Source organism: Lissotriton helveticus, chromosome 9 (genome assembly GCF_964261635.1).
Source record: "Lissotriton helveticus chromosome 9, aLisHel1.1, whole genome shotgun sequence".
NCBI lineage: Eukaryota > Metazoa > Chordata > Amphibia > Caudata > Salamandridae > Lissotriton > Lissotriton helveticus.
In genome coordinates this window covers 1,039,787,254-1,039,800,052 of record NC_136070.1, presented here as the reverse complement: position 1 = coordinate 1,039,800,052, position 12,799 = coordinate 1,039,787,254, and the positions used below count along the sequence as shown (strand labels likewise).

The 12,799-nt window shown below is 41.6% G+C and overlaps 1 protein-coding gene across 2 annotated transcripts in view; it reads left to right on the top strand.

Annotated features, from left to right (window-relative positions):
• Positions 1–11,916, top strand: part of ATRIP (ATR interacting protein) — a 289,338-nt gene extending 277,422 nt beyond the window's left edge. The window contains exon 14 of one of the 2 annotated variants that reach the window (XM_078661380.1): positions 10,980–11,916. In XM_078661380.1, the coding sequence (XP_078517506.1) occupies positions 10,980–11,047 (68 nt within the window). In that variant the 3' untranslated portion in view covers positions 11,048–11,916. The remainder of the gene's footprint in view (positions 1–10,979) is intronic. The other variant, XM_078661379.1, reaches the window with a different exon arrangement.
• Positions 11,917–12,799: the final 883 nt, after the last annotated feature.

Here is a 12,799-nt window from a genome sequence, read left to right as displayed (position 1 = left end):
AAGGATAACGAGTCAGATGCTATGGCGAGAGCCCTAGTAATATTTCTCAGTGCTGCAATGTGTCCAGTCCTGAGGTGGATGGAAATGGTTCTAAAAGTATACTATGTGGCCACGGTATGACTCCCACGCACCATGATCTGGGCACTAAATCAAAAAATAAGAGCTTAACCACATCCCAAGCTACGCCTGAGGCCATGATCATAGGGAAGAACCGACGGGATCCACAAAAGACACCTAATACTTCTATTGGAAACAAAAATAAAAACAACAGTAAAAAAGATCTTAAAGTAGCCAAACCTCGGAAGAGAGTGACTGATTTGCAAGGGGCTAGCTGGCACAATAGCTCTCGAGCTCGCAGGGGAGGTGGTATGGAGAGCAGCCCACTAAGAAAATATGTTCAAGCAAAGGGAGAGGTCAAGGTACTGATATCTCGGCTATCTGGTTCTGGCCTCGGCCTGACTCGTGGCCAATGTGCGGAGACCGCTGCGAATAATGAAAATAGCTAGACTATTGGGGAACAAGTGACACCCTTAACTAACTCTGTGAACTACTCTAATGGGAACAGCTTAGAAAGCTCGCCCGGGCCCATTGAAGAGCTAGGCAATAAGACTAAGCCAACCTCACTAGATATGGTGCATGAGACAGTTGAGCAGTTTCCTTCTAAAGAGCCGTCTCTTGCGGTAATACTGCAGGCCTTAAAAGAATAACGACGTGAGGCTCAGTACCATCATGCTCAGATTAGAGCAGACTGTCTTAGTATTAAGTTATCATTGGATGAGGTGACTGGTACAGTGGTCGAAATTACAAGAGACATGACTGAGCTACAAAGTAGGCTAACAGAGACAGATGAGTCAGTTACCACTATAGTGAAAACCGTGCAGTCTCACGATCTACAGCTTTTGGCCTGTCAAGCCAAAATTGAAGATTTAGAAAAACGGCAATGGAGAAACAATCTAAGATTGTTTGGGGTTCTGGAGGGTAAGGAGGGCGCCTACCCCCGAGCATTTGTGGTTCAACTTCTTCAAAAAGTCTTCCCGGATCTGTCTGATTAGGACTGCCAGGTTCAAAGAACGCACAGGCTTCCTTTAACAGCCCAAAGACTCAAGGCCCGGTATCCTCTGCCTATTTTGATTTTTTGGGGGGAACTTTTTGTTAAGACAGGTATTGTCTTTTAAGACCCTGCCTAATTCTCTAGTTGGGGTTGACTCTTTATCGATATTTTTTAGATCTGATTTGGGCCACGCTACAATGGAAAAAAGATGGAAATTGAGACAGCTCATCGACCCATTTAAAGCGGTTGGGGCTCAAGTATATCTGCAGGAGCCTGCCGGATTGAAAGTCATGCCCAAAAGGATTGTAAACAGTCCTCCACAATCTGGGGTGACCTCAGTTAAGACCTGGGCCTTCATCGGTTGGATCATGTCTTGGAGAAACCAGCGTAGCCCCTCCTAAGCAGGAAAAAGCACAGGGATGGAGATCCTGTAACATCAAGTAAAGAATATGTGAATGTCCACCTGACCTGAATATCTTCAAAATTGTCTCTTAGTGCCTGGCACCTCGACCACCAACTGATGCCATTTCCATTAAGGTTTTTATGAAATTGGTATATTTTTATTGTAACTTATAAAAACAATGTCAACCTTATTCTTCAAACTCATTTCTTTTATTCATACATAGACCAATACAAAATATACAATTTTATCAAGAAATAATTTACACACACACACATATATATATATATATTACCTACTGGCAGTCGCCAGTAGGTATATATAGTTAGGATTTTTTCTCTATGGGTTTTTTGAAAATTCTATGTCTAATAACTTTGGCGTTTGTGGACGGAATTGGCTGAAATTTTCAGGAAAATGGCACATTTTGTTTCTGAGCAGCCCTTGAAAATTTGGGGGGGGTTCGTCCAGTGGGGGCCGAGAAAAAAGGGGGGTCCCAAAACGTGTTTTTAACATTGAGTTTTCCATAGGGCGGTTGGCCTCACTTTTAGCCCGAACGGCTGAATGGATTTGCACGAAACTTGGCAAAATTGTAGGGACTGGTAGCCCGATGTGCCTTTTGTAGGTCTCAATATATGTGCTCCAGTGGATTTTGAGAAATTAACGTTTAAAAAAAGATATATATCTGTAAGCGCGGACCAGGCAGCGCACTGGTTCGCGGACTTTTCGCGCAACGGAGCTTTGTGAAGCGAAGCTGATTGGTTCTCCGGCGTCTGTCAACATTCCAAACAGTCCGTAGCGGCCGCCATCTTGTCTCTCGGTAGGATCGAGAGACAAGAGGAGGTCAAAACAAAGGGGGAAATAACTATAAGGGGGCATAGTAGATCCTCGCTGACCCCCTAGGTTTGATGTGGAGGTTTTAAAAGGGCCCCGCGGGGCAAAAAAAAAACAAAATAATAATAATCGAACGGCTGAATGGATTTGCACGAAACTTGGCAAAATATTAGGGACTGGTAGCCCGATGTGCCTTTGCTAGGTCTCAATATATGTGCTCCAGTGGATTTTGAGAAATTAACATTGAAAAAAAGATATATATCTGTAACAGCGCTCCGCTTCGCGTACTTTTCGCGTTACGGAGCTTTGCGAAGCTGATTGGTTCTCCGGCGTCTGTCAACATTCCAAACAGTCCGTAGCGGCCGCCATCTTGTCCCTCGGTAGGATTGAGAGACAAGAGGAGGCCAAAGCGAAGGGGGAAATGACCATAAGGGGGCATAGTAGATCCTTCCTGACCTCTTAGGTTTGATGTACCATTTTGCCAAGTTTGGTGTAATTCCGTTCAGCCATTCAGGCTGTAGACGTATGTAAATGTCCTATGGAAAATTGCATGGGGAAAACACATTTGAAAGTGTTGAAATTTAGAACCAATTAAAATGTTACTTTGGTTTTGTATTTGTGTGTGATGAAAGTTAATTGGTTATGTATATATGTCAAATGAGAGGAAACCACAGCCATTTTGTGATACTACTGTCTGAGGTACATTTGTGAGGAATTTTTGGTGGTGAATTTCTGGTGTTTGATTTACACAGTACTAACACTTCTGCTACTTTTAAAAAGGTGAGTTGTTAATTTGTATGGGGAACTATGTTGTACACTTGAAGATAATTTGAAAAATGTTTTCTGTTATTTATTTGCAGTCCTTCTGTTATACTAAATACTTGATAAAGTTAGTTTTATATTATGTATTACTAAAGACGATAAATGAAAGTGATTATTTTTTTCTGCAATTTACAGCAAGCAATTTCAAAATAAAATGGCTCACAATGAAGAGACCGTGGCAATTTCTTTTGAATTGTCCAACACATTGATTGAAATTGAGAGCACCAATAATGAAATATTGTCACAAGGAGGACATGACTTGTATGATTCCATTAGATTGATTGAAATGGACAGCACCAAGAATGAAATATTGTCACAAGGAGATGACTTGAATGATTCCACTACATTGATTGAAATTGAGAGCACCAATAATGAAATATTGTCACAAGGAGGAGATGGCTTGTATGATTCCATTAGATTGATTGAAATGGACAGCACCAATAATGAAATATTGTCACAAGGAGGAGATGACTTGAATGATTCCACTACATTGATTGAAATTGAGAGCACCAATAATGAAATATTGTCACGAGGAGATGACTTGAATGATTCCACTACATTGATTGAAATTGACAGCACCAATAATGAAATATTGTCACAAGGAGGAGATGACTTGAATGATTTTTTTGATCAATCTCTTGATGGCGAATTTATCGAGTGTTTGGAGACCATAGAGTTACAAGAATCATCATTGGAGACTTTTAATGAGGACATTGCTGATGAGGACATGTTACTAGTTCTTTCAAATTTAGAAAATTCTGAAGAATAAATTTATATTTAGAAATCAAAAATTGTTTGAGACATTATTCATTTTTATTTTTAATTTATGAGGTTGTAGCGAAGTGATTGTAGTATAAAATGAGACTTATAGTATAGAGTGCAACATTTTTATGTTACATGGTAAGTTTACTCATATTTACTTCCCTTCTGCCACTATATTATCTCCAATGTGTATTTGACATGTCTTCTTCATCTCCGGCCTCCTTTCTCTCACTGTGTGTCTCCGATGCATCTTATCGCTGGTATTTTGTGTAATTACAGAAGAGAGTAAAATAAAATAGTTCGGAACGTGAAAAGGGGGCAAAGTAGAGTACTCCTCACCCCCTAGGCCTTTTTAGGCGGTCCCAAAAGGATCAGTTTCTGCTTTCCTGAGAGATTATGGTATGAGTTCCATATACCACAATAACTTGCATTACAACATGCAAGATATCTATCTCCTATTACCAACTTTTGGAGATATTCGCGCTAAGCGCGAATATCTCCAAAAAGTAACACCTGCCCTGAGCAGTTCTTAGCCATGTTATCCAATGGGAGGTGGATAACATGGCTAAGAGTATTAGCTCGGTAATGCATGAATATCGCTGAGTTTTTAGCGATATTCATGCATTGCGGCCGTTTATTATCGCATTTGCGATAAACCTTGATAATAGTAAGGTTTATCTTTGATAATTTCTGACGATGCTTAGTGGTAAAAAATTGGTTGGTAAGCATCGTTAGCGATAAATATCGCTTAACTTTGGTAATATGCCCCAACGTCTGTTAACGTTCGATTCGAAGGAAATGAGGAAGTGTTGAAAAACATTGTCTGCGCCATCTTGCCTTTTTTGAAATGCCACACTTTTGTCGTGCACGGCAGCCATTTTAGATGTCTTGACCAGACCCACTCTCTGCACGCTGTCGATTCGTAGCATGGCTCCTCACCCTCGTAAGCATCTCCCCCAGGCACTGGTCACCACCGCTCTCTGTCTTATGCATGGGCAATAAACCTCCCCCCATCTGCGCTGCTCTTCCCTGAGAATCACACTCTGTGCCCGCCCGACACCTCCCTTTCGCCCTATTCACTACCGCACCCTCTGACACTCCTCTTTCTCTGTGTCCGATTGTCCAGGCTATCAGCTAGCCCTGCAGATGTAGTTTATGGCCCCAGCTGTAAAGAATCACCCCTCTTCAAAGGAGTTATAGTAGATCAAGGCCCACACTCGATGAGATCCGTCACACCACACGTGTTCCTACTATCTGAAAACCATCCTGTATTGTGATTGGGGAGGGGACCGAGCCTGAAGCGGAAGATTCCAGGAATGACTCTTTGTACATCAAAGTTTTTACAATTATGTGTCACATTAAAAATATATAGCACTCCAACAAAGTAGTAGGAATATAAAACTTTAATAACATATAAATATATACAACAAAACAAAAACAGTAAAAACATTTAAACAACGAAGAGACCGTGGCAATTTCTTTTTAATTATCCAATAGATTTATTGAAATTGACAGCACCAATAATGAAATATTCTTGTCAGTAGCGGTCTGTTGTGCGAATAGTTCCAAGGCAGCAGAATGCGCTGAAATCTAGATGGCACGAAAGTGATGTCTAGTAAGTTGCCGCCCAGCAAAAAACGGCGTGGGGCACCGCGGGGGTGAGTGAGTCCAGTAGGCACCACAGCTATTCTTACCGGCATTGCAGAATTACTGCTGGGGACAATGCCTGTGCTGTAGCAGGGTCACAGCAGAAACAAAAAGGATTCTGTTGAAGATGTTGTTGGTTTTCAATTTGAAAACAGTTCTGGTGTCAACTGCTATGCTAATGTAGTGGTTAATGTTTTGTTTTCTCTAGAAAATGTAAAAGAGGGGGAGGCAGTCCAAAGTTCCGTTAAAAGGGCAAAGGAAAGGATCGGTGGTTTGAACTATCAGTCAAAAAGGGGAGGGGGTGCAATAATTTTTCCTACCGGGTCACACTGTGCTTTCACCGGAAGTGAGGTCTGCAGGATTGTAGTAATTCAAAGTGAGGCTGGCGCCAGCATGGGAGCGCCGACGTCCCGCGGATACAGTTTCGTCACTCCACGGGCGATCATGGCAGTCATTCCCCATCGGGGGTCGGAGACTCCCGCGGCTCCTCTAGAATCTTCAAGGTCGTGGAGGACTACGGTGGTGGAGTCAACCAGTGACCGGGCCATTTCTTTATGTTGGGCCCGCTCTTGCCAGGTCGACCGCCATTTTGAGAGTTCGGCAGCTACCGGCGATCGCGGGGTCACATGAGCGGACGGGCTCCACCCTGCCGGGCGAGACGTTGCAGCATGGCCACAGTGGAAGAACCGTTATCTAGGTCGTTCCGAAACTGTGCAGCACTGTAGTTGTTAGGATGCCACCGCCTGGAGCGCTGAGGGTGCAGCTGGGAAGTCTCCACCTGGGGAGGCGGGAGAGGCCTGTTCGCACCGTCTCTCCCTCCCAGTGCACCCCACGGCGTCTCGCTTGAGATTTGTTATGGCCGGACCAGGCGATGAGGACGAGGGGGGGGTCGGAGGCATGTGCAAGACATCCCCCCCCCAGTGTTGTCGCAGCCATTATAAAAGAAAGAAGTGTCCCGTCCGTCTTCGGGCCGGGCTTCCGGTGGATGTCGGCCGGACGCCCCTGGCTCTGGCCCCATGAACGGGTTTCTTGGTTTATCGGCTGCAGCCGGATCCCGTCGGCCTCGGCCCCCCGACCGTTGGTGGTCGGACCGGAAGAGCATGTGGCGGGACTACCTGCAACTCTCAAGGGCCACCGCGGCCGGACTGGGAGAGAGAGGGGAGGGTCGAGGAGACATTCCCCCCCCCTGCAACTGTTCAGCGTTGTAAAGGCAATCCCCTGGCCGGGTCCCGCTGGCCTCGGCCTCTCCTTCGGCTACACCCTACGTTAGGATCTCCTGGCCGAGGCGTGGCAGCAGGACCTGCCTTATATGGGCTGCTCCCGGCTGGGCGTAGCCGGAACCCTGCCCCACCTTGGAAGTTTCCAGAGTGGGGGTGGATGTTCTACTGACTTGCATTTTCCCTAGTCTATCGATTTTTTTGGCGTGGCAGGCGGTGGGACAGCGAGGGGTGATTTGGTTTCTCTTACTGTTTTTCTGGTCTCTCACCACTGGCATATTTTAACGTTTTCTTGTTTCTAGGACATTAATAGGTTTTATCATTACGTTATGTTATCGTTTCTTTGTTCGTTGTTTAATAAAAGTTCATGTTCATCAGTGGCCTACTGATTTTCGTTTTCCTATTTTTTTCTTTCCAGGTTGTTTCATGGTAAAGTTTCTGTTAACAGGATACAGTGATCACTTCGTTATTATTGCATATGTCCTTTTCACTAGGGGTGCTCTCTGGTCGGGCCAGATGACGTATCTCTAGTAAATGGTCCGGGTGAAAAAGGTGCATCAATCAGTGGGGAGTAGATAGGCATGACAGATTACAACGGGGGAGAACGGTCCGCATTACGTACCCTTTCACTACTTGCAAAGATTTTCCTACGTTTATTTGCAAACAGGGAATACCTCCAAAAAGAACTAATTCCCAAACAGTCAATGTTCGGACAATCAATCAATCAATGAGGAATGAAATAGGTACGACGTGTTAAAGGCTTGCGTTACCTACCCTTCACTATCTGCAAAGGGAGATAGAATATTCCTATTCTTCCTCGTTTGCAGGTAGAGAAGATCGTTAAGAGAATTAACTTCGAACAATTCAATGCTCGATTGAAACAATCAACAAGGGGTACTGTGAACACAAATGAACGCCGCTTATATACATACGCATTGCTATTTTCAACAGGTTGTTCCTAATGTTTCTATTTTAGCGAGGTCAAAAGAGATCCCATTAGTGGCCTACTGATTTTGCTCGATTCCTTTTGTTTTTTTACACGATTTTTCGCTATCTGCAAAGACTAAACAGAGTATTGCGACTCTGTGCTTGTTTGTAAATAGAGAATGAACCAAAGAGAACAATCAATCAAATGGAGAGAGAAGCAGGCACGACGGATTACAAAGGGGGAAAGGGCTGCGTTAACTACCCTTCACTATCTGCAAAGAAAGAGTACTCCTAATAGAAATGAGGGGTGGGGGGCAGCAATCAAAGCAGATCAGTGTGCATAAACACGAAAAAAAAAATTCTTACCACGTACTTGACATTCGACAGCTTATGATATTTGCTATTAAAAAACCATTGAAATTCACTGAAAAAACCATAGGTTATAGACCATATATAGTTAGGAATTAGCATTTACAAAACCTTGAAAATTCACTGAAAAAACCATAGGTTATAGACCATATATAGTTAGGAATTAGCATTTACAAAACCTTGAAAATTCACTGAAAAAACCATAGGTTATAGACCATATATAGTTAGGAATTAGCATTTACAAAACCTTGAAAATTCACTGAAAAAACCATAGGTTATAGACCATATATAGTTAGGAATTAGCATTTAAAAAACCTTATTTTACTCACACAAAACCATTGAAATTCCATATATAGTTAGTTGCACTAACTATATATCGCGCACCCGCAATCCACTGCTGATGATGTCACATATTACATCATTCATGACATGGTCAGTGACATCACTGATGACATCACTGATGACATCTCAAATGACATCACTGATGACATCTCATTTGACATCAATGACCACATCACTGATGATATCATTCATGTGACAATACAATGCATCTCTTCACACTTTAATATAACCTCTGTTACACCCAGTGTTAAATACAGAGTATAATTTTTGAAACCATTGACACACCAATACTAGTTACTACATACGCACTCAGTGATTCCTATGTTTACACACACATTCACTCATTTACCCATACAATCATTCATACATACAATCACTCATCTTTACAACACTATCATATGCACTCATACACCTATACAGACTCTCACACTCTGTCACTCATCCATGGAGTTACTCACACACCTAGTCAGTCCTGTAAAGAATCAATCACACTTCCATTTTCTAATCTATACAGTTAAACATAGAGCACCTTACATTTTGAAACATATACTAACACATAATTACTCTCTTATACAATCATTGATACAAGTACACATTGATCTGCACAGAGTCACACACCTCCCAGCCAGCCACACACACACTCAGTCTCCCATACAAATATTTGGGCAATCAATCAATAACCCATATAGTTACTCATATAGCTACTGATCAACACATGCAGCAGTTTACAGAACAACAGACATAATGATGCACAAATTAAGACAGTTTAGTCACTAACCCATGCACTCAGTGAGACACATTTAATCACTCACTCATACAGTCAGTCACGCACCTACTAAATCCTTCATCCAGACACTTCTACATCTACTCATTCTTCAATATGTAAAACATATTTAAACTTTACAGAAACACACAGTCACTGGATGATGTCATCAGTGATGTCATCAGTGATGTCATTTGAGATGTCATCAGTGATGTCACTGACCATGTCATGAATGATGTAATATGTGACATCATCAGCAGTGGATTGCGGGTGCGCGATATATAGTTAGTGCAACTAACTATATATGGAATTTCAATGGTTTTGTGTGAGTAAAATAAGGTTTTTTAAATGCTAATTCCTAACTATATATGGTCTATAACCTATGGTTTTTTCAGTGAATATATATATATATATATATATATATATATATATATATATATATATATATATATATATACACACACACACACATGACAAAAGCACAATGTCATACAATAAAACAATTCCACCAAATGTTTCCTTATAATGCTCCATATGTACATTCACTCTCTACTTCATACCTCACACGAACACATTCACACTACAGTCTCACATTCATACCCCAGCCTAATATCACATACATCTTAGATTAAATCCAGGGATGTTTTGTTGTGGGCTGGGGTTTTCCACATACAGTCGACGTACATTTCGGTGGTGTCAAGAATGCAAAAGCACCTTCCTCGGGACCCCAGAATGTAAACCATAAATTCTGGCGAGACAATATGGGGTATTCTGTCTTTCTTGTATAGTTGCAAAAACAACAGTTGATGACAGAATGCAGAACCATGTCATACATTCACCCCATTACAGAGATCTGGCCTAAATCCATCTTTTTTTTTAAACTCCCCACCACCCCAGTTCAGACATGGCCATATGCAAATCAGCCTTGACCCTGTGCCTCATGGGAACAGTCCAGCCCGAAATGCCAAGCCATGTCTTCCCTGGACCGGAATCAAGCATCCTAGTACCGGTTTCTGGCTATCAGCCATCATCAGCCAGGATAGCTTGACTCCAGTGGTGTGGTGAGCACGGGACTCACGTCTGAGCATACCTGTCCCACTCGGGGTGACAAATGCAAAAACAACAGTTGATGGACAGCATGCAGAACAATGTCATACATTCACCCCAGTACATAGATCTGGGCCTAAATCCAGAGCTTATATTCAGAGTATGCAGCCCTACATTTCTGTAGTTACTGCACAGCGGTAAATAATGCACCTGGCAATTATGGATATTTACTTCCCAGGAATGATCCCCTTCCAGAACGAGGTCCTACATAATGAGCGACAACTGTGTGAATAACAGTTTTGATAGTAGTGGAGGACCTTGAAAGTTGCATGCTTCTCAACATGGGCATGTAGAGGGTACAATAACAGCACTAACTTTATATGGAATAGTAGGTCTGTGTTGGCCTGCCTTTGGTGGTAGGTAGGTGCAAGTTATGCAAAGATCGTCATATGGAAACTTGTATATGAAGACGCTTAGGCCTATATAAATTTGTATGCCTATTGTTGGTAGTGATTGCAATTTGGACAAAAGTAAATGTGTGCTTTTGTTTTATTTTGGCATGCCTATGTTAATTGTTCTCTTCCTTATGATAAAACTAATAATATGAAAATATGGGTTAACCTATTCAGTGATTTGCACTCTAAGGAGTTGTTCCATCAGAGCCCAAGTATATTTACTAATTAGGAATCTCTAACAACAGCCATCGTAATACATACTGTGTGTGAAATGCTTAGTCCATGTTGCATTTCTCTGTGAACTTAGTGGATATCTTTTTTAGACAGTCATATTTTTTTCTTTCAGAGCTGGCTTTGGAAGACCTCTGTCCTCCTGAACCCGAGATGGATGACCAAGACATGGACTGTGACTAACCAAACCATCATTCCACAGAAAACCCGAAATGACAACGCTTACTTAACCAGAAGAATTTCTGAAATGCTGTGCTGCAAATATTGGGGAAAACCTTTGTACATATCTTTCAAATAATATTTGGAAATTAAGTTAAAAAAAATGTCATCTTTGTAAGGGTAATTTTAGTCAAATATAAATATAGTTTGAACATTTATTTTGTGTACTTGCACGGTTGGAAATCGAAAAAAATAAATTAGTATGATTACTTTGGACAATACTCTACTGATTAATAGTAGGTACACTTGTACTTGTCCTGTGTAACACATAAAGGTTGTTTTCGAAAAAAAGGTTTTTTGAAGTGACGTGCTTTTGCGGACACATTTTCACTTCTTAAATGTATAAAGGACCAAAAAGCTCCTGCTTTTACCTTCTTGTCCTTTTATCATGGCCCACTTCAGCTTACTGAGCAGTGCAGAAAATGTGCTTTATTCTAGAAGATGCCTTCTACATCCGAACCCTGTCCCAGATCTACAAACACAATTGGATTTCTGTATACTTGAAACTGCTTAAAAAATTAAAAACTATAGTCACTTTTTGAGCAACCATTTAATTGAAATTTGTGCATTACAAAGTCACACAGACTGAGGTCTGCCTAATCAGGAGCTGTGATTTTGCACTTTGTGTTTGTCACCCTAAATGTGTATTCTCTCACTTGTTCGTTGATGTCTTTTATTTTTATTTAACTTTGTCAAAATAGTGACACAAAAGTGAACATTTATGTACTGGCTTGGTTGGACAAAGGAAATGTATCAGTATTGACAACTTCATAAATTACAATTTATGCTTATAAAGGGAAATTACCTTAATGAAAACACATTTTTAAAGCTGCCATTGTTCTTTTGCAACATTTTTTAATCTTGACATGTAACACAAATAAGACGTTTAGAAACTCATCAGTTGTTTTGGCCCCAGTTTTGCCTTAAGTGAGCACATGCTTTTTATCTGCCTAGGAAATTGTGTGCATTTACTGTGCCCACACTGAGGATATCTTATCCCAACATAAATATCCTTACACCTCAGTTCTCTCCTATTTCCAGCTACTCAGTGGTAGGATCCAAAAACTGCCACACAACCCAAACTTTTGCTCATTCTGCTCCATTCCCTACATCACCTACCACTACATTATTCAGGTAAGTTTTATATTTATTTTACCTCTACTTCATTCCTACCACCAAACTATATTTTACATCATTATCGCGTATTGCCTTTTTTGTGACATGGAGAAGTTCTGGATATTTCCCAGTACCATTGAGTAGATTAAATTCATCAACCATTCCTCACATTCTAGTCATGAGATTGGCATGGTCTATGTTAGGGGAAAGGGATTAACTGCAAATACTGTAAACATAATGAAGGTCCACGCCTATCGCCATCTGAAAAGAGAAAGCGAGCAACAAGTGAGGAAAGGGCCGGAAACTAGGTCAACAACGACAGAAGGGTCGAAAGAGAGAAAGGAGACCAACCGAGAAACAAGAGAAAGACAGAGAAGGAATACAAAAGTAAGAATGGACTACTACTTGCAGGAGGAGGGTGGAGCTTTAAAGAAAAAAGAGATGGAGGAGGCCTGAAAGAGACGCAGGAAGGAAGGCGTGGCAAGGAGGGAACAGCACTGGGAGCAACCGAAGGCGAGATGAGATCTGCCCCATGAGTGGAGTGCCCAAACTGACCCTATGAGTGAGGCAAAGGAGATCTGATCTGTGCAACTCCTGGGA